The sequence below is a fragment of the Colossoma macropomum genome, unplaced genomic scaffold, assembly GCF_904425465.1.
Source record: "Colossoma macropomum unplaced genomic scaffold, Colossoma_macropomum, whole genome shotgun sequence".
NCBI lineage: Eukaryota > Metazoa > Chordata > Actinopteri > Characiformes > Serrasalmidae > Colossoma > Colossoma macropomum.
The window spans coordinates 9,155,387-9,178,123 of record NW_023494788.1 but is presented as its reverse complement, the minus strand read 5'-3'; the positions used below and the strand labels follow the sequence as shown (position 1 = coordinate 9,178,123).

At 39.7% G+C, this 22,737-nt stretch overlaps 2 protein-coding genes across 2 annotated transcripts; both read left to right on the top strand.

The window, feature by feature from the left end:
* The first annotated feature begins 451 nt into the window (after positions 1 to 451).
* armc10 (armadillo repeat containing 10) lies at positions 452 to 4,027 on the top strand. The gene is made up of 6 exons (XM_036568276.1): positions 452 to 725; positions 1,150 to 1,295; positions 1,497 to 1,631; positions 1,710 to 1,886; positions 1,986 to 2,057; positions 2,641 to 4,027. The coding sequence occupies exons 1-6, from the start codon at positions 452 to 454 to the stop codon at positions 2,890 to 2,892; spliced, it is 1,056 nt and encodes a 351-aa protein (XP_036424169.1). The 3' UTR covers positions 2,893 to 4,027.
* Positions 4,028 to 5,037: 1,010 nt separating this feature from the next.
* Positions 5,038 to 22,507, top strand: cax2 (cation/H+ exchanger protein 2). Its single transcript, XM_036568275.1, is given in 20 exon segments — positions 5,038 to 5,200; positions 5,973 to 6,147; positions 6,268 to 6,374; positions 6,470 to 6,578; positions 8,244 to 8,360; positions 8,458 to 8,519; positions 8,870 to 9,025; positions 9,996 to 10,202; positions 10,660 to 10,753; positions 10,942 to 11,083; positions 12,020 to 12,203; positions 12,645 to 12,744; positions 14,361 to 14,485; positions 15,223 to 15,260; positions 15,384 to 15,496; positions 16,244 to 16,389; positions 18,141 to 18,235; positions 18,492 to 18,570; positions 20,474 to 20,582; positions 21,753 to 22,507. Coding segments are annotated over 20 exon segments (2,349 nt in total). The 5' UTR covers positions 5,038 to 5,083; the 3' UTR covers positions 21,827 to 22,507.
* Positions 22,508 to 22,737: the final 230 nt, after the last annotated feature.

Here is a 22,737-nt window from a genome sequence, read left to right as displayed (position 1 = left end):
GGTCTTGTCAATCAATAAAATTGGTGTACGAGCATTATGCAAGACTGAGGCAACAACAGAATCCCGTGAAACGTTTTGTTTGGCCACTGGCGTGCAGAGCAGAAACGGGCTGTGTTCCAACACACGTCCATGTTTCCTAACTAGAACACTTGGCCTAGTTCTACACACTAGGCTAAGCGCTCTAAGTATGCGTAACTATTTCTTGCCATTCCAGCCATTTTGCGCACTAGGCTAAGTATTCTACTTGTGTTCTATTGAGAACGCTTAGACAGCAGTGCGTAGAACTCCGGCCGTTCTACGCACTAGGTTAAGTGTTCTAGTTAGAACTCAAAGACGCATATTGGGCTACGGCCATAGACTTTGATAGCTAGAAACAAATGCAGGGCCGTCAGTCATGGGCTTTGAGCAGAGAAAGGCGTCGTTAACGGAAAGTATTATTTAAAGCTTACTGATGAAATGCTACGTTGATTGCAGAATGGGCGAAGATGGCTTGATACCGCGGCTGGGTAACATGAAGGCTTTGTTGGGGATCCTGGCGGGAGCCGGAGCCTCTTACGGTTTATACAAACTGTTACGTGGAGGAGGAGGTGCGGAGATAAACAAAGCGAACCCGAGAAAAAGTAACGCTATGGCCGTACAACCGGGGAGCCTTATGGCCAAAGTGTCTGGTTTTAATGTTGTTAGTAAGACTGACAGTGGGAATCTGACCACAGAAATCGCATCAAGTAAGTGGTACAGATGGCTTAGCTGGGCTAAGTAGCTAATGTTAGCTCACTGAACTTAGTTACTGACAGTTACAATACAAAGAGTATTAGCATGCTAGCTAAGTAGCTAGGTTAGTAATACTCTTGGTAAGGGTTTCTCTGAACGTGAACTTATGTTATTTTAAAGTATAGATAGCATGAGAGCTTATAGAAATAGTGAACTCACACCTTGCCTAAAAGACCACAAGTTTTAAAAATTCCCGTTCCACCTTAAATGGTGCAGCAGTTACATTTTGGCGCCCCAGCCAGCCTGAGGCGCCAGAATGTAACTGCTGCACCATTTAAGGTGGAACGGGAAAATTCGAGCAAAAAGCTGGCGAATAGGAAGCCAACTTCAGCTTTGTATGCTAAAACCACTTTCTTTCCCTCTCTTGTTTCTCCTAAGGTGAAATTCTCTCAAAGTCCCCTGGTAGTCTGGAGCCACGGCACCTCAGCATGCTTCTCTCTCTTCTCCAGAGCAGCCCCAGCCCAGCAGAGAGGAGGGAGGTCCTCATCACTTTAGGGAACGCTGCTGCTTTTACAGTCAACCAGGTCTTATATCCTAAACTTTGCTTATAAGAATGAGCTTAGAGTTGCCTTAATGGTTGTACGTCCGTGTATGAGCGTTAAAATCATCGGTTTTGTTTTAGTTGGCCAGCCTGAGAAAGTTTATTTTGTTATGCGTCACTGTCATCTTTCAGTTACTAACATAATCACTGCATGTTCATTTACCAAATCCTTTTCTCTTTCTAGGACCTTCTCCGGGAATTTGGAGGCCTTCACATCATAGCAGGTTTCCTCTCTGACCCTTCACCTGACGTTAGAGTGCAGACTCTGAATGCCTTGAGTAACCTGAGTATGAATATCCGAAATCAAGAGCAGCTAAAGGTGAGCTTAAGAGCCTTGGTAGTATTCTTATTATAAAGTTTTTTCATAGCTCTTTAATAGTCTTTTGTTCCGGTTCAGGTATATGTTCCATCAGTGGTGCAGTTGATCGAGATGTCCCCTGTGAACTCGGACCTTCAGCTGGCGGCACTGAGGCTGCTGACTAATTTGACAGTCACAGATAACCATCAGCATCTAATGAAGAACTCCATCACTCTCCTCTTGTCACTACTTGTAGTCAGCAATGAAGTCCTACAGGTACTTTATTGAATCCAGTTTTGTATGTTTTATATCTGTCTCAGCAATTTCACATTTATCTTGGGACGTTTTTGTTGACATACTTTTATCACCCTACAGATCCAGGTTTTGAAGGTTCTAGTGAATTTATCATCCAATCCAGACATGATGGATGACATAGTACAAGCCCAGGTGAAGAGTGAATAAATACCCTACTGATTAAATCTATTTTAGGATTATTTTTTGGGATTATGTTATGTAATATGTTTTATTTGAGCTGTTTATTGTGGTTGACCTCTGTCCTAAACCCTAAACCCTTGTTGATGTAAGACTCCAAAAATAGATTTAGCCCTCTATAATAAGAAGGCCTTAGTTTTGACAGGGGAAGTTTGTCTCACACTCCCATCAGTGGTATTCTGACCTTCTCTTGTTGCCTGTCTCTTGTAGGTCATCTTTAGTTGGTAGTATTGGGCATAAACCTTTACCTTGCAAATAGAATACCATTTAAGTATGTATGTGTATTATTGTGTTAAAAGGGAATTCCACCAGTGTTTCCAAATTTTTGCATAATTAAATTGTTAAGAGATAAACAGAGTCTTTAATAACACCAAATAGTGTGTATGGTTTCCTTTTGGCAAGCCATTATGTGTGTATCAGCTAGAGATGCTAGAGATGTGGTTAAAGAGCAGTTTTGTCATTAGGACATTGTACTAATGTATGTTTGTCTCTGGGCAAAGAAACATGTTAAATGCAGTTGTGATTTTTGTGTTTACAGGCACCAGCCTCCCTCGTGCTCCTCTTCGATGGGTGCACCAGCACAGATGTGCTTCTTCGCCTGCTGTTCTTTGTGGGGAACCTGCGGGCCTGGAGGCCGTCTGCACAGGTGGCCGAAGCTCTGAGGAGGCGACAGGACTCTCTTTATTGTGTGCTGCTGGACAGCTCCTCTCAGTTTCACAGCAGGCTCCCTCTGCTGCTCTCTCACCCAGATGAGGAGATTAAAGCTCAGGTGGCACGGCTCCTCACCTAGCCTCTAAACCCGGCTTCACTTTGCCTTTAACTGCCACAGCCTTGCTGTACCTTATGAAGTCTGTTGCCTGGCCAGTGCACTTAGAAATACGCCTCGTACAGGTGTTCAAGGGGAATGCCTCAAAAAAAATCATTTTTCATGTTATCATTGGGTATGTCATGAAGACTAGCAAATTTTCAGTCAAACAGTGAACAATGAATAGTTGGTCTATGTAAAAAAATATAGAATTTTGGCCAGATTTCTCTGATAAACACAGAGGTGTAGCTTTAGCATTGGGTAGCAAAAGGGTTTCTGTACATCTGAGAGGTTTCATGAATTTCTTTCTCTCCTTTGTGCCTGTATCCCTCCTGGAAGGCAGCAGAGGAACTAGATGGGACACAGAAAAGAAATAGGAAGCCAGATTTCTCAGGCTGTTTTACAGCGAGTGGTGTTCGCTAAGCAAATTCCTCTAGAGAGTTTTGCTTTTGCCTTGTCTGAGGCTCATGATCTCACTGCCGAACCCTTTTCTAGCCAAGTGAATGAATGTTTCACTCTAGATGAATTCCTATGTCACACAAAGTGCTTCCTATACCTTCTCAGTCTGAAGAAAGGATTGTAATGTGTGGTTGCTGATATTCTTGCATTGCCTGTGAAATTTATGAGTGTTAAAAGAAATGATGGACAACGGGTGCATGAAGTAAAGGGTTCCATTTTTTCCTGTATGAGATATGCATGTTATGAGAAGCGTTTGGGATATTATCTGAATCTATTAAGCGTAGTGAGGGAGCTGTTTGATTGTTTTTTTTTTTCTTGTTTTATCTGGATCCCAGACAGCAATGCCAGCATTGTGAAAATATATATGTATTGTACTTGCCAGTACTTTGCCACACTGATTTTTTTTTTTTTTACCTGCTGTGATCGCGAGGGAATGACATTGTACAGTACAGTGTAACATGACAGTACAGTCATCGCCACTGTTGATGATGATTGGTGCTCACCAGAGACCAACAGCTTGGCTTCAGAGGAAAAAAAAAATATATCAGATAGGTTTAATATCGGCTTTGGACTGATATGTCACATTTGGAATGCTTGTTGTATAGGTCTATTTTAATTTATTTGTATTGACATTGGAAATAAATGATTTATTTTAAATGGATATTGCATGTACATGTAATGATTTGATAGTAGCTAATCTTAAAATTGGGCAGACACACAAACAAGAGGAGCCTAAGTAAACAGTGTGTGTGTGTGTATTTATATATATATCGCTGTTGTCGGAAGAAAACCTCGTATCTCCAAAATGGTAACTTCACAGGAGAAGGAAAAAAAACACTTTACTCTTAATGTAAGTCAATGGAACCAGACTTTTTGTCTCAAGACATTTTGGGTCATTTCTTTTAGTCCATTCAACATGAAATTTACACACAATGTAAAGGGTAACAGGCATTTTTTCAAATTATGTTAAAAACTGAAAAACATCAAAAATGGAGATACGAGGTTTTGTTCCAACAGCAGCGATATACGTTCTCATGTAGTACACAGACATCATGAGAAACAGGAAACCATAAACAAACCAGCACCATATTTTTGATGGTACTACTGCATTTTTATAGGCCATCGTCACTTCCCGCAGGTATACATGCAGACCAACAAAACCAAAAAGGCGCACAAGAGTGGACTGAGCATCACCCATGAGGCCGTATGTCTCACATTAGATGATGACACTGGTGATCTGAACCACAAGAGAGGCTATGCTGTGTGTGTTTGTTTGTATGTGTGTATATATACATATATATATATATATATGTGTGTGTGTGTGTGTGTATACATATATATATATATATACACACACACCCTGACTAATCACACTTCCATAAGTGATTCTAAGAGTGTTTTAGTGAATCAAGGTATTCATGTAACCCAACATTAGTCAATTATTTTGATGAAACTAATGCAGCCCAGTCTTTTACAATGGCTTCTTATTGATTCATCGGTGTCTGTAATACACTGCACGGCATATTGCAGTCATAATGTAGTAACATGACGGCAACACTAGTATTTTGTCCACTTCGTGCTGCCCTAGTTCCTCCCACCGTCAGTCATGTGGTTCTCCGTTTGGTCAGCAGGTTCAGGAGCTGTTCGTCAGTACCGCGGGTGTGCAAAAACTACAATTCCCGTAAGTCTCATGGTACGCTTTTAGCTCGTGCGGAGAATGTTGCCGTCACATGAGCTTTATTACTGTAGTGCAACTGGCGAGGCACAGGTTCTGAAATGTCCACAGACACAGAAACTCGGAGAAGGACAGTCAGTGACAACAGTGATATTCAAGGTAAAACTTTGAATTGTTTACATCTTACGACACATCAGTAACAGTGTCTGTTAACAGAGTCGCTTATCCGTGTGAAGAGAGCTTGTGCGATAACGCAGGACTGTACTGTACTTACCATATACAGTGAAATATGAGGAGAATAATGTTAATATGAGACTGATTTGCAAGTGACATCTCTCAAACGATGCTATTAGGTTAGTACTAACAGTTACAGCCCCTTTAACATCCTTGACAGCTTCATCCTAGCTTCTATATACATGAATGCCAGGACCCCTCCTGCACGTTTTGCCTATAAATATAATAAAACCTTGCTTCTACTGTGCATTGACTGGATTTCAGCCTGTCTAGACTGTCTTGGCAATAAGGGAACAGTGTTTGATTTCGCCCAGTGTAGTTCTCTGTTTTGAAATAGTTCTGAAACCTCAAGCTTTCTTACAGTTCCCCTGCTGATTTCCTCTCTTTGATCATGAAACTAATCAGAAGAAACCAAAAAAGTGTAAGTGATGATTTTAGACTCAGAGTTATGCAGTATGGGGGTTACATTATTCTGTTAGCAGCAGTAAACTGGAGCACAAGCTGTAAGAGTTTGCCCAGATGAATCTGGTTCTGTCATCCAAATTTTATTTAAAGCTAATAAAACCTGACATTCAGTTAATGTTTCCCAATATAGACATTATAGACATTATAGAAGTTGTTTTTGAAGCTTGGCAAACAGTGACTGTCACTGAGTATAACATCAGTTGTTCAGATGTGCTGTTCTCCACTGACCTAGAGCCTCCGCGGGACCATGGGTGAAGTCAGAGGTTGTGCTGCTGCTAAAGGTCACCTTCCAGGCTCCTGTTGTGACCGAGTGTGTATGGATCACTCATATTCAGAGACCCCCGAATGTCACCTGAATTTGCCCTGCAGCCTCCATTCCTGTGGCTCTTTCACACTCAAACACAAAGGTAAGGAAGCCCCTACGCAGTGCTGAAAACTCTTTCTTGTTTTTTCATCAGTACTGTTGTTTCTGTGCCTGATTTAGAGTAGTTTTTATAAGGATGTCTTTTTATTTGCCCCTTTTGTAGGACACAGCACACATGCAGCTGATGGGATATGGGAAGAAGTTCCAAGCAAGACCACCATAAGTGCTGAGAATGAGGTGGAGGCACAGAAACTTGCCAATAATTACAAGGTATGTAATTGCACTTAACTTTGAGTGTGAGAATGTGTAAACGTAAATAATGTTAATGTTTGATATGGTTATTTGTGTGTTTTCTTCATGTTAAGTTTGGATTCAGAAAGTGGAAGAGCCATGTGACCGAGAGACCCTTCGAGGACAGATCGGAGATTGTGAAGGAGCTCTATTCAGAGCTCAACATCATTAAACCAAACACAGGTCAGCTCACATGACATCGTTAAACCAAACACAGGTCAGACTCACTCAACATCATTTAATCAAACACAGGTCAGACTCGCTCAACATCATTAAACCAAACACAGGTCAGCTCACACTACATCATTAAACCAAACACAGGTCAGACTCGCTCAACATCATTAAACCAAACACAGGTCAGAGTCACTCAGCACCATTAAACCAAACACAGGTCAGACTCACTCAACATCATTAAACCAAACACAGGTCAGAGTCACTCAGCACCATTAAACCAAACACAGATCAGACTCGCTCAACATCATTAAACCAAACACAGGTCAGCTCACACTACATCATTAAACCAAACACAGGTCAGCTCACACAACCTCATTAAATCAAACACAGGTCAGCTCACTCAACATCATTAAACCAAACACAGGTCAGCTCACACTACATCATTAAACCAAACACAGGTCAGCTCACACAACCTCATTAAATCAAACACAGGTCAGAGTCACTCAACATCATTAAACCAAACACAGGTCAGACTCGCTCAACATCATTAAACCAAACACAGGTCAGCTCACACTACATCATTAAACCAAACACAGGTCAGCTCACACAACATCACTAAACCAAATACAGGTCAGACTCATTCAAAATGATTAAACCAAACACAGATCAGACTCATTCACTGTCATTAAACCAAACACAGGTCAGACTCACTCAATATTATTAAACCAAACACAGATCAGACTCATTCAAAATCATTAAACCAAACACATATCAGACTCATTCAAAATCATTAAACCAAACACAGATCAGACTCATTCACTGTCATTAAACCAAACACAGGTCAGACCCACTCAACATCATTAAACCAAACACAGATCAGACTCATTCACTGTCATTAAACCAAACACAGGTCAGACCCACTCAACATCATTAAACCAAACACAGATCAGGCTCACGCAGTATTATTAAACCAAACACAGATCAGACTCAATCAGCACCACTAAAACAAACACAGATCAGGCTCACTCAGCATCATGAAACCAAACACAGGACAGACTCACTCAGCATCATTAAACCAAACACAGGTCAAACTCAATCAACATCATTAAACCAAACACAGATCAGACTCATTCAACATCATTAAACCAAACACAGATCAGACTCATTCAACATCATTAAACCAAACACAGGTGAGACTCGTTTAACTTAATGAAACCAAACACAAGTCAGACTCAGTCAACACTATTAAATGAAATATAGGTCAGACTCATTCATCAATAAAGTTTCTGACCACAAGGATCCTTCATTGTTGCCTGGATAATTTAGTTTTCTCAGGTCAGCTGTGACACCGACATGTAAAAACTCAAACAACACTATTGTGCCTGACATACCACTGCCACTACCATGCCATATCACTATCCACCACCCAAATAATATCTGGCTTTTGGTGGTCTAAGGTTTCTATTAATAAATGGAATAGAGGGGGTGCTGATAAATTGTGCAGCAACAGTTGGGCTACAGTCTGTAACTGTAAACCTAAAAGGTGCATTAATATGGTGGGTTCACCAACAAACTGCCAACTCAGTGCAAATACATATGACATGATTTTATGTATAATAATCTCTCTGCTTTCCTCTATCTTTCTCTCGCACTCTGTCTTTCATGTTTTATCAGGCTCTTTAATTACCTGTGGCAACGTCCTGTACGTGTTTTTATTTGGCTGGTGGATTTCTCTGGTCTACCTTCTCATTGGTGTGCTGATGTTCATCACCATTATTGGAGTCCCTCATGGTAAGGTGTGGTTTTACTGTTGTTATTATCTCACATAAACCCTTCAACCTTTGATTTTCATTTATTAATCTAACTTGCTTACCTCTTTCTTTTTTAGGGAAGTTGTGCTTCAGACTGTCCTGTTATTTTCTATGGCCGTTTGGAAAAGCAATAGAAAAGGTTGCACTCTTATTATATTGAATACTACACATTGCCCTCTGGCATTAGCAAGTTTGCAAGTTAACAAGTTTGTAATTTATTTGAATGGGTTTAAATGAATGCAATAATATACTAGTCTAACAAGCCCTGTTGATAGTTACACTAGTCAGCTTTTAATGGCTTGCATACTATCTACTATGTGGCTACTCTATGGAAATGAGGTATGGGTTTATTATTGCTTTTTGGTTCATGAATTGCAGGTGCTGTAGCTGCCAAATGGACTCAGATAGTATTGAACAAGCAGCTATTGCATCTACTGCCTATCTGTCTATGTGGTGTTTTACTGAGTTCTTTTGTATTTGCTCATTCAGGTGAGTGGCTCACAGTCTAGTTTCAGTGTAATGCTCCACAATGATGGTCTTTTGGAGAATCATGATGAAGGGAAGGTAACCTCCCCCCTCCTGCTGCCTACTCCAGTGGAAAACAACGTGGAGGAGCAGCGCAGGCCTCCAGAGCAGCACTACTGGGTAAAGTGGTGTGAAAAAGAATATGGGAGAAAAACATGTCCCCCTAAAAAAAGTTTGTCTGTTTAAACTATAACGGGATTACTTAACTAATTACTTTTTGGTAAAGTAATCCAATAGAGTCTACTCATTACTTTGCTTTTGCATTACTCTACACTGTTTATTCGCAGTAAATATTTTACACTATTTGAAATGATTTACTGTAAATTTACAGTACTTTACTGGCAACAAAAACTGTACTGTAAAGTTAAGTCAATTTTAGCACCCATACACATCTATACCAATTGGAAAGTACATAGAACTTTATTAAGAAAGAAACAGCCAGTCACAGTAAACATCATTTTTGGCTAATCTTTATGAATACAATGTAAAGCTAACAGAGCTGTTCTTGAAGGAAAATTGAGTCTGGTCTGTTTCACTGATGTTGGGGCTTTTTCTCCAGCATGAAGATCTTTATCGAACAGTTTCAGATTAGCGTGATTAGACCTGGCGTGGATAATCAGAGGAAGTGTATGTTTTAAATGCATCGTGTGTAATTAATATTGTTCTCTTAGAGACAAAAAAGTAACATAATTTTTATTAAGTCAGTAACCGTAATGTGATAACAGGAATTAAAACTGTAACAGTGCACACTACTTCTCTCTAGATTTTCACTTAAAAAAGATCTGTTCTCAAAGCCAAATGGATTACTCTCTTTACAGCCCCTCCCTCTGTAATCATGTATTTAAATTAAACCTTTTCTTGTAAAACTCCAAAATATAAATGCACTATTATCAAGAAATTAGGTCAACTGTTATTATAAAGGTTCCTGGGAGGAAATTTCTATGAGTGCAAGGATTCTGATGAAATTAGCTGGAATGATAGCCATTCAGTAAATGTGTTAAGACTAGATAAAGTGTGTGTTTTCTTACAAATACTACTGAATACATCCACCAGCAGTTACTGAGTAAATGTATTGTGTTTTCTCTTGCAGAAGCGGGTGAATACGTACGTGTGGCTGTTTCTGGGATATCCCCCTCTGGCTGTGGCTCACTGTGTGCTGGGGCTGTTCTCCTGGCTTCTGGTTTTCACCATCCCTGTGGCCAAAATGAGTGCCAGGACTTTGAGGACCATCCTGCTAATGCCTCCCTGAGCAAGTTCACATAAGTTCCGGAAGGAGGGTGAGGTGCTACTTATTCCTGTGCCTCACTATGCCTACAGCCATAATGTTATAAAATATTATATACTAACATTGTGTTACAATTCCACATAGACCATATATATAAACATTTTGGCATCTGACATAATAAACCATTAGTATTCAGCTTCTATAGAATGCATATAAGCCATTTCAGAGAAAATCCGTGAATATCAGTATATGCATTGTTTATGTATTATGTATAATGAATTGCTGAAAAATAGATGCCAATTTATTAGCCATAACACTCAACCCTAGTGGATAGCTTGTCGAAAAACCTTTATCTAAATTAGTTCTCTGGCAGTCTTGATATGAAGATTGACCTACTTTCACACATAAACACTCAAAATGGAATATTAAAAGGATCAGTGCTAACAATTAGTGAAAGATGGTAGCATCAGTTGGTATAAATCTCATGCCCTTTTTGCTGTTATATATTAACTTTTTGTTTGAACCTCAGGAAGAGGAAGGGAAAGCCATCCTCTGCTGCTACCATGCAGTGAATGTCTACTACTACAAGTACACGGTCGATGGGATCAATGTGTTTGCCGTCAGTATCCTTCTAAAAAGCAGATTAAAGTCAATAGGCTCATTCACTCACCAGTCTATAGGAGGTCAAGAACTGGTAGCTACATTTGAATGAATTTGTTTCACATGGCATGGACTGCTCTGGCTAAGGGTTAATCTAGTGTGTGGTTCTCAGTTTGCATGTTATTTTCCTTAGATAACTGCTGTCTTCTAGATCTCCTCCCTCTAGTTGTCATCTCAATGGTGATTGGCTATGTGGACCAAGGCAACCAGGTTGTCAGCTCTGAGGTGAAGTTTGCCACAGCAATAAGTTCCATCATTCCATTATCCTACTATATTGGTATGGGCATAGCCAGGTGAGCACGCCTCCCACACCACCACCGCCACCACCACACACGGGTGTTTTTTGTACAGTTTGAAGATGTGAATATACATATCCCATATGTGTTATATTTTATATAGATAAGTAGCTTTATGTAATAATAATATATTCCAAATTCAGTCTGTCAGAACAAAACCACATATCTCAAAAAAGTGACTTTACAGCAGAAGCAAGAAATGTTTCTAACTTGCTAATTAAATGACAGTGTAAGCTCATCTTGGTGCTTACTTACATAAACCTACATTAACATAAACTTACATAAACGTAAATAAACCTGCATAAACATTCATAAAGGCTGCTTTTGGCAACTGTAATGTCAAGTTGACATAACACCTGTGTCAGGTGACATCGATTTTGTTTAGACACTGGGTTGTGGCATGCCACTTTTAAGGCGTTATAACAACTGACTTTGAAGCTTAGTGTGTATCACAATGACGTAATGTTAATCATGTGACATAGCTTAAATCTTATAAATGTAAAATAAAACATTTTACCTAAAGGCCACAGAAAATCTTTGGTCAACCAGTCTGACATGGCAATCTGTCATATTTTCAGCATTAAGTCATTGTGATGTACACTGAGCTAGAAAGTATATATTGTGTCAACCCAGAAAGTGTTATGACACAACTTAATGTCAGAAAATAATCAGTATTACCTGACATAGATGTTATGTCCATAAGGCATTAAAGCTAGAAAATGCAACCTTTATGACAAAATGATGAATGATACCAACTGGCATAAGTGTTTATATATGTTTATGTGGGTGTGTGTCAGTTGTCATGTGATCTTTAAAAATCTAATTTCCCTTTATTAGCAGATTTAATGACCATCATCAATACCTGCCTATTCTGTTGGTTAACGTTCGTGCAGCAGAGCTAAACTGAAATGGATTGTCTATGTGTGTCTGCAGTATATCAGCGCAGAGTAACTTTGCAGTCGGGGCAGTGGTCAACGCCACATTCGGCTCCATTACTGAGCTGACCTTTTACATCACAGCCTTGTTAAGGGGCCATCGCCAGAACAGCAAGTGCTTAGAGGAGATTGTGAAGTCAGCGTTGACAGGCACACTGCTTGGATGCATCCTCTTTATTCCAGTGAGGGATCAAAGACATTACATCAGTACCACATTCACTGTAAACTGTGACATATTGGGTTTACTGGGAAACCGGTTTTCTCACTTTCACTAAGTAAATTAACAAATTCATTTGAAGTTAAGTGTACAAATTTGTCTTCTGAAAACTTCACATCTTCCAGTTAATTATCAATTCTGTTGTAAAATAAGTAAACTTGCTTAAAGCCTCGTAGTAAAGTTTACCACATAATACAATGTATTTACCGTTCAATTCTTGTGAAGTAAATAAGGTGATAAACTATTAGTTTAAACCTGTAATTAGTTTAAACCTGTTCTACTAACTCACTCTCTTTTTTTACTCAAAAAAGAGAGAAAAATACCTGCATTTCTATAGTGCTTGTCACGTATTCCGTATTCAGCTCAAAGTCCTCTCTCAACTTCTTTTTCACTCTCTTGTTCTCAGGGGATCTGTATGATCATTGGTGGGCTGAAGCACAGGGAGCAGAGGTTTAACAGTCGCTCAGCAGGGGTCAGCTCCTCACTGCTTTTCATATCTATCGGAGGTGAGGGCTCACTCTCTGTCTGTCTCTTGCTCTGTACATATCAATGTATTTGAGTATTTCAGAAACCGTGGCTGTCCTGAGATTTTCAGTCTCTGGAGAATTGTGCAACAGACAGAAAAACACCCAGTGTGTGGCAGTTCTGCGAGCACCTTGTTGATAAGAGAGGTCAGAGGAGAATAGCCAGACTTGTTTGTGCTGACTTGAACAGTACAGTAACTTGGATACCCCACCTTTACAACAGTGGTGATTTGAGAATCACCTCTGACAATATTTAATTCTTTTTGTGATAAATTTTATTGTGATAAGCAATAAAACGCTTTTCTGGATATCGTCAGTATTTAAAGCATGCCAGTCGACTGCATGTTAATTAATGGATTTAGCGCAGTGTAGTATATGAAACAGTAGCTGCGTTCCAAAGCCTAAGCTGCGGGTCCTGGGTAGGATACATCTGATGCGTCCTTGAAATCACTCCAAACGTAGGCTGCATTTCTAGGCTGTAAACGAAGGATCATTCACTTTGGAACGGCCTTCTGTGACAGCCAAGAAATGCAGCCTACCTTGGCTGCAGCCTATGCTTTGGAGCGCAGCTATTGAATAAAAGTCATTGTTTTTTCTTATATTTGTTCCTAAGAAAGGTCCTAGGAAAAAGTCTATTTCAGACTCATGACGTGTTCTTAAACTGCAAAATTGTTTGCGCTTTGATGCTTTTGAGTGTGTGCAGATTCTGTTCTTACCTAAGAATAAATCACAAATAAGAAAACACTGGTAAATGTCAGAATCTTTGTCAAAACTGTGTAATTGGGTTTCAAGAAGGAATGTCTTCTTAAGAACGGTTTGTTAATGAGGCCCATTGTGTTCATAGTTTTTGATATCAGTTTGTGTCAAAGCTGATCAAAACGTGTGTCGTGACAATATCTAGAAGCATCTTGACGTAATATTTTTGCTATATCGCCCGGCTCTAACTCAGCCTGCCTTGTGTTAGCAGATCAGTGGTCTGGAGAATGTTTTCCTGGCGCACATTGGGCCGCTGAGGACCAGTCCAGTGTTGTTTGCGAAAAATCCTGAGTATTGTTGCTGATATGCATCCTTTTATGGCCACTATTTACCCATTTTCTCTGGCTACTTCTAACATGATCACAAAGTATGACTGGCTCCATGTGGTTGTTCCTCAATGGGCTCTACAGTCACCAGATCTGAACCTAGTAGAGCACCTTTGGGGAAACATGGTAGAAGTTTCACAGCATGAATGTGCAGCTGACAAATCTGCAGCAATTACATGATGCAATCCTGTCCAGATGGACCAGAATCTCTGAGGAATGTTTCTAGCACCTGATTTGAACCATGTCACAACAAATTTAGACTGTTCTGAGAGCAAATGATACTATCTATATTATTTGTCTTGCACTCTGTCTCTCATTATCTCTGTCCTATGTGCTCTCTCTCTCTCTGACACCCACACTCTCTCTCTTACTTTACCATTTTCTCTTCCTTTCTTTCTCATTATATGCACTTTTTTCAGTGATCACCGACACTATGCCATCTTCAAACGTACATTTATTTATCAACACTGTGTGTTTACTGCTAATCTAATTGACCTGTTTGTTTTTCTGCGGCAGGTGTGTTTGCCCCCACACTGTTTTCTAAAGCCTATGGGAATCTAGTGTGTGAAGACTGCACAAACTCCTCTGGGACCAACAGCAGCAATGGGTCATTCACTTGCAAAAACTGTCACTATGACCTGGTAAGATACTTTCAAACCAATTGAAAATGCCATTTTCATGGTGCCGTTTCTTTCTGTCCTAGGCTTGTGCCTGGTGATGGTTAACAGAGTTACTGTGTTAACAATGATGGCAAAAACTCATTTACTTATCGTTCTGTTACTGATTTATTTCACTCGAACCATAAGAACAGACTATTATTCCCTCACATGAACATGATGAAACATTTAAACCTGTTGGATAATGTGATATCCTTTCAGTAATACCACATTTATTGTACCTAACATAGATGAGCTTGTTCTAGATAGGCAGACATCAGATGAAAAAGCTTCAGGGAAAAATATATAAGGAAAATTATGTTTAAGTTCTCATACAATCAGGTGAAACAGGCCATTTCAAATGGCCTTGGGCGGATTGGCTTCAGAGAAGGAGGCCTCAGGCCTTGGATGGTAAAGTTCATGTTCAGTACAGTTTCATGGCCAAATTAAAGATGACAGGTTACTACAACCACAGCTTTGTTGAACTAGATTTGTTTTATTTTACAAAGATTAAGCCTCAACTCACACACTGCACACTGTGCTTGCTTACAGGATTCAGTATTAGAAACTGTCCCAAAATTACCACCAAAAATTGTTATTTTCCACATGGGTATCCAAACAAGAGGACTCTGTTACCGGCACAGGCCTGTTTACTTGGTATATGTATCTGTGTACCATTCTGGTGATAGGCTTATACTTACTGAACCACTGTATTTCTTCAGAGTGAAAACAACTACAACCTGTTTTACAGCCATATAGAGTAAGTAAGCATCCTGCTACCAACATATCATCTACTGCACTGCTAGTATTGCAACCTAGAATTAAGTGCTGTGTTTCTCCTCACTGTGGTCTGTGGATTTTCACAAATGTTTCTGTGTTTTAGACCGCTAGTGTACACAGTGTCAGTTCTGCTGCCGGCGTCGTACATCATCGGCCTTCTCTTCACTCTGAAGACCCACTCACACATCTATGACATCCACATTGGTGATAGTCATGGTGAGATTCTTTTCTACATCTTAACCCTTTAAACTGCATGTGGACCCACGTGTTAATTCCTCATTCGCATTGACAAATTAGTTTCATTGTAGTTAACACAAATCATTTTTAGAGATTACTGAATAATAGACCTTATAGGTGTTTTAAAGGTTAAATGCCTTAAATGACCAGAAGCTGCCAACAGAACCGTACCTTTGTTACACACTTCTGTAACCTAAGCATAACTGGTAACACGCTATTTGAACCCTACTGCATAACATTGACATTACTGTGCCAAAAACGTGGAATGGAAGATGTCATACATGGTCATGAGTTGTCATAGCAGATTTTGTTCAGTAGTATAACGCTGCCATGTTACCATTAGCAGTGATTGTCAATACAGATGGCATAGTGTTTGATGTCATAACAGCTTATCACGTGCTAAGTGTACTGTAGTTAGCCACCGTGACGTTAATCATTGCAACATATGCCATGACAATTAACAGTAACGATAACATGACACTTATATGACAGCATATTGAATCTTCTATGACATGTTTATGGCATGGTTATGTTAATGTTATGTAGCAGGGTTCAGTTAAAGTGTGACCAAATGATGCAGCCAGTTTGCATTGTAGTATGTAGGGTGTAATAAGCCTAGGAAAGAAGGGGCTAACAGTCATTAATAAAAGGTCCAGTCACTGATCGCTGGTCCTTTGTTGTAAAAACTTGATGTACAGGTGTGTGTGTGTGTGTGTTCGTGTGTAGCCTCGGGTCATCTGGATGCAGTGGTGCACTGGTCTCGCTGGAGAGCTCTGCTCATCCTGATCATCGCCACAGTGCTGATGTCCGTCTGCGCTGACCTGACCACAGAGCACATTCAGCCCATACTGAACCACCCCGGCATCTCTCAGGCACATAACACACACACACAGAGCACATCCTCCCCATACAGAACCACCCCAGCATCACTCGGCTGCATGCAGCTTTTAAGGCAGAAACATACTTCATGCAAGTATGCGAAGGCTTCGAGCTACATGAAATTTGATTTCCTTGCATTCTAACATCTGTAAGCTTAAAATTCATAATGCAATGCAAGCAAAATTCTGAGAATTGCAGAAAGATGGTGCATTTAGTGGGCATGAGGCTAAACGTGAAAGACTGTGCAACAAGTAAAGCAACACACACTCCTCAGTATTCATTGTTGCTGTGGTTATAGGAGTAATAGCAGATCCAGTTTACAGACACTCTAAAAGGGAGACAGATTTGGACTGTGGGCAGGCCAGTCCAGCACCTAAACTGATCACGCAGACATGCTGTGTGTTTGTAAATTTCATGATGAATGGACTAAAAGAAATGACCCAGAATTACTTGGAAAAAATCCTGGTTCCATTGACTTACATCAAAAGTAAAGTATGTTTTTTCCTTCTCCTGTAACATTACCATTTTGGAGATATGAGGTTTTCTTCCGACAACTTTAATGGTGCCTTCATAGATGTGCATGTTACCCATGCCATTGGCCTTAATAATATAATGAGATACCCTGGCCTTTGAAATTTGTGCTGGTAACAATCTAGATAGCCCTTTTCTTCTTTGGCTTGGAGAATGCAACGTCCATTATTTCCATAACTAATCTGTAAGGTTGATAATACATGCTTCCACTGTACATCAGACCATTTTAGCTAAGCTTGAGCGCAGAGAATTTCTGGTTGTTGTTGACAATATGGCTTCCACCGTGCATAGTGCAGTCTTAGCTTGCATTTATGGATGCAGTGACCAGATTCAGTTTATTTACAATGGTTTTTCATTAAAAGGGTAATCTTTTAATGATAATTTAATGATATTATCCACCATAGAGTCTGTCCCAGCGTTTTGCAGATGTCAATTTCAAAATGAGTGTATATTGAAGTTTATAAGGTAAACCATTAAATATCTTATCGTTGTACTCTTTTCCTTTGAAAACATGTCAAAGTGGATTTACAAATCACTACTTTCTGTCTGGTTTTTGCATTTCACATACCATGCCAACTTTTTTAGTATTGTGGTTTGTTCATGCGTCTGGTATGTTTCTGGCCTTACACTCACAAACACACACTCTTAGCCAGGCATGTAACACACTCTCATCACACATGCCTACGTCTTCACGTGCATAGGGCATGCAGCCTGATCTCAATCATCACAACATCTGTTATGTATAGTTGCATGCAAAAGTTTGAATATCCCTGGTCAAATTACATGTTTTGTTGATTTTCTAAGTGAAAGTAAGTTACCACATCCTCTACAGGGAAGAAACTTAAATATTACATTTTTCTACACATATTAGTGCTCAGTTTCTGTTTGTTTACAGAATTTAACATATTGGAAAAAATAAAACGTAAAATCTAAAACTGTGCCATAACTTTTGCACAGGCCACAATTATCTTTAATATATTCCAGTGTGAAAAATTCAATAAATAAACAGTAATTGTGCATTAAAAAGTGCAGTGCGTTCTCTGTAGAGGACGTTTTGAACTTATTTTCACTTAGAAAACAAACGAAACATCATTTGACCAGGGTCGCCCAAACTTTTGCGTAGAACAGTATGCATTGGAGACACACACTGACATATTCCACATTCTTATCTTTGCCATCATCTTTATTTGACTCTTTGCATGTGTGTTTTCAGTATTTTATAGGTGTGACCATTCTGGCCATGGTCCCCGAAATCCCAGAGATAGTTAACGGGATTCAGTTTGCTCTGCAGAATAACATCAGCCTGAGGTGGGTCTCTAACTCAACCACACAGACCAAGTGCATATTTATCATTATGTAACAGAAACATGATTCAGAAACATGATTCTACGTGGTTTCTTTGTTCCTCCTTTAACAATTCAGCCTTTCATCTTGGTTCTGCTTTTGTTTCTGGGTGTGTAGATTAGATGTGGCATTAATTCTCCACATGTTCTTCTCTATAGAGGGTGTGTGGTTGTTTGCCCTCACACAGCTGTCTCACTGCTCTGGTGTTGTTCTGTTGCAGTTTGGAGGTGGGGAGCTGTATTGCGGTGCAGGTGTGCATGATTCAGATCCCCATACTGATCCTCTTCAACGCCTTTTACGTGAGTCACTTCCTCAACCAGTCCAGCACAGCTGCCTCAGCGGCACCGTACTCATCCACAATGGTTAATTAACGCTACATCAATTATCACCTAAAATAATTCATTTAATATTCACACTGGACGTGTTGTAAGACATCATTGTCATTAGAAAATAAGAAAATTCATTTTTTAATGTTCTAATGTTTTAAATAATCTTTTTATACACAATTTGTGAACATTCCATGACAACCAATAGAAATTTTGAAAAGCAGATTGTTTATTTAATGTTTTAACAGACGTTCAAAGCTTCAGTGTGAGTTATTGGGCTCAGACTTAAAAACAAGTGTCTTTCATGTGGCCAGTGTATTCTATTATTATTTGTTATGTAATTTGTTAATGAACAATTGAGCTAAAAATAATAATAACAATAATAATAATAATGTTTATTTATATAGCACATTTCATACATTAAAAATGCAACTCAAAGTGCTTCACAATACGAAGTAAACACAACAGAGGAAGGAAAGAAAAAAGACAAAAACAAAAATAATAAATAATAAATAGCAGAAAAGGGGTATATTAATAATTACAGTGAGCACAAGATAAAAGTATAGTATAATATATAGTACAAAAAAAACTAGTAAAATGCTCAAGTGAAGAAAAATGTTTTTAGCTGTTTTTAAAAACATTGACAGAAGGAGTCTGATGGATGTTTATTGGTAATGTGTTCCAGATCTTTGGTGCATAAAAACAAAACACTGCCTCTCTTTGTAAGTTTCATGTGTGGAATATGGAGAAGCAGCACTAGATGGTCTTAAAGCTCGATTTGGAGCATCATCTATCAGCACTCAGAAATGTATGAAAGTGCTAAACCATTAAAAGATTTAAAAACTAGTAGTAAACTTTTATGATCGAGGAAACAGGCAGCCAGTGCAGAGATGCTAAAACTGGTCTAATGTTATGTTGTTTTCCAGTCCGTGTTAATATTCTTGCTGCTGCATTTGAGTGAAGGAAATACAAATATTACAACTTACCCCATACGAGGGTTTAATTGTAACAGTCTGCTTCTGTGTTGCTTCAACCAAACAAGTTTTCCAACCAATAAATAAATAATAAATATGATTAGTTAAATTTGTGAGAGTCAAACACATATTTTTTTTTTATCACAAAATGGAACAGGAAATATCAGCATATGACATTTTAATATTTATTAATATTACGTATATAGTAAGTTTTGATGAGTCTGTGATAAAATTCCCAACAATTAATCGCTTGAATTTTTATTAGGCGGGGCTTGGACTTTGTTTTTGGGAGGCTTAGTTGTAAAACTAAACTATGTTAAAATTGACCCTGCCGTGTGGAGGCTGTTCTGTATCCCGGCTAGCCCTCACTGTGAATTATTTATATTCTTCAAAATTGTGCTTCAACCACCAAAAGGATGATTATATATAATATAATAGAATAATATATAATACAGGTTTGATTTTACACACTGCTTATTCATTTAAAAACATTTACAGTGAAAGAAAACTTTCATGATAAAGGAACAGTCATCAGTGTGAATGGTCGAGGAATTTTGGCTAGATAGCTGTCAAAATTCACAGACTACATTGCTGTGGATTACAAGAAAGTGATCAGGAGCAGATTCTACTGAAACCTCTTCAACTACATTAAATGCCATGTTACATTTTACCCCGCGTTGGGTTGTGCTGCCCTCCTCCCTCGTTATGAGAGTGAGGAGTGGAAGTGTATATTGACACACAGGGCCTTAGAGTTTAAGGAGTTAAAGAAAGTATCATTTCAACAGCCACTGAACAGTTCTGGAAATATTCCCACTAGGATATTTTGAGCTACTTCATTGCTGTATGTTTTAGACGTGACTGACCTGTGTTTAATTGAGTGTGTTGTTTCTGCTCTTGAACAGGATGTTGGCTTTGTGCTCATCTTCAGTGACCTGCATCTGTGGGCCAGCATCTTCAGTGTCATCATCGTCAACTACATCTTCATGGACGGAAAGTCTGATTACTTTCAGGGTAAGAGTGGCTGACCTGGAGGATGTGCAGTGTAGTCTGAGCACTGAGCTTCTCCCTAATGATGGTCAGAGTATATTGACAGAGCAGGTTGGTCAGTTGTATGTATCGGTAATATATGCTATAGGGTTTGGTGGGTTTTATTGGGTTTATGTTCCATTTTTTATGCTAGTGGTGGACGATGTGGTACAAATATAATATTGTGACACTTAACAAGATACACACTGTGTGTCATGATATTCAGTTTTTCTGAGGTTTGCAAAGAAGTTGAAACTGTCAGAACATTCACTCTCTCCTGCTCTCTCTCCCTCGCACTCTCTCTTTCTCTTACACTCTCTCTCCATTACACACTCTCTTACACTCTCTCTCCTTTACACACTCTCTCTCTCCCTCGCACTCTCTCCCTCTCTCCCACACTCTCCCTTTCTCTCTCCCTCTCACTCTCTCTCTTACTCTCTCCTTTACACACCCTCTCTTACACTCTCTCCTTTACACACTCTCTCTCCCTTGCACTCTCTCTCCCTCTCTCCCACGCTCTCCCTTTCTCTCTCCCTCTCACTCTCTCTCTTACACTCTCTCTCCTTCTCTCCATTGCACTCTTTCTCTCTGTTACACACACTTTCTCTCTCACTTCCCATACACTCATTCTCTCTCTCCCCTCCCTCTCTCTCACTCTCCCTTTTTCTCCCTCCTCCTCCGTCTCACTCATTCTCTCCCCTCCTTCTCTCTCACACTCTCCCTCTCTCTCCTTCCTCCTCCGTCTCACTCATTCTCTCTCCCCTCCCTCTCTCTCACTCTCCCATTCTCTCCCTCTTCCCTGTCTCACCTTTTCTCCATCTCTTCCTATCTTTCTCTCTCTCTCACTTTCTCCGTCTATCTCTCTGTTCCCCCTCTTTCTGTCTCTCCTTTTCTCTTTCCCCCTTATTCTCCTCCTTTCCTTCTTTTTTCTCTCTCACTTTCTCCCTCTCTCCATTGTTCTCTCTCTTACTCTCTCTCCACTCGCTCCTCCTGCTCTCCCACTCTCTTCCCCTCCCTCCCTCTCACTCTCTCGCTCTCCCTCCCCCACCTTCTCTCTCTCTCCCACTCTCCTTTCACTTTGTCCCTCCCTCTTTTTTTCTCGTCTTCTCTCTCTCTCTCTCTCTCTCTCTCTCTCTCTCTCTCTCTCTCTCTCAGGTACTGCTCTGGTGGTTGTGTATCTCATCCTCCTTGCACTCTATTTTTTTGCTCCGTCTCCCGCTGGTTGTTGAGGAGGTGAAAGCTGAGCTGCTCTTATCCTCACCATCACTGAACCAAACTGAACCAAACCCACTTTAAAAGCGAATTCTGCATTTGACAATTTACTTAATCACATCTTTACATTCTTAACTGCTGCTGATTGTAACATGAAGAGCAAACTTACAGCTTTACGAAAATAAATGGCATCTAGGTACTATTAGTTCACTTGATCTTCTCAGATTGTGCTCTTTTAGGCTGCAATATTGTTAATTATTAATACTGATTTGTCTAAAGCACAGAGATGAGATGTTTTGCACTATTCTGAAAAAACTGTTGACCGTATTCTGTATGATACGAAATGAAAAGCACTTTACCGAAATGCATCAGAGCTTGCTGGATTTTCTTAAAAGCTTCAGTGGGTTAGTGGGCTTGGATTTTTCTTTTTCATGACCACTGTTGACCAGCCTTTTGTAAGCAGAAAATACTGTTTAGTCAAGCCCACTGGCCAGCTGTGATTGGTTTATGTGGAAAATTCATCACAAGAACATACGGCACAAACATAGAACGCAAATTTAAGGTGGAACGGGTAGTTTAGCCAGCTGGCTACCGAGGCATTAGCATACTATTAGCGATTTTTTATACTTGTTATGTAGAAAATGACCATAATACATTTAAATGACATTGAACTAAAACAATACAGTGGTTATTGTTTAACTGAGGAAATTCTCACATTTGTGGGTTTCTTTGGTTGCTTGTGCAGCCATCTTGTCGGTTTTTTTGTTTTTTTTTGTCATAACACTCTGGAGTGACTCTCTGAAAAACCTCAGTTTGGAGGGCCATGTAGCCCTAGCACTTCGCCCTACCCCTCTATCTCAACAAAAAAATCGGGACACACCTAGCCCCCAGGGCATGAACGCACAAAACGGAGGGGTAAGGGGTAAGT

Bases quoted from the DNA above. Each gene is read 5' to 3' on its own strand.
- armc10 (XM_036568276.1), top strand. From the start codon at position 452: ATGAAATGCTACGTTGATTGCAGAATGGGCGAAGATGGCTTGATACCG. The intron at 1,296-1,496 runs GTCTTATATCCT...TTCTCTTTCTAG, and splicing joins CTGCTTTTACAGTCAACCAG to GACCTTCTCCGGGAATTTGG. The intron at 1,887-1,985 runs GTACTTTATTGA...ATCACCCTACAG, and splicing joins TCAGCAATGAAGTCCTACAG to ATCCAGGTTTTGAAGGTTCT.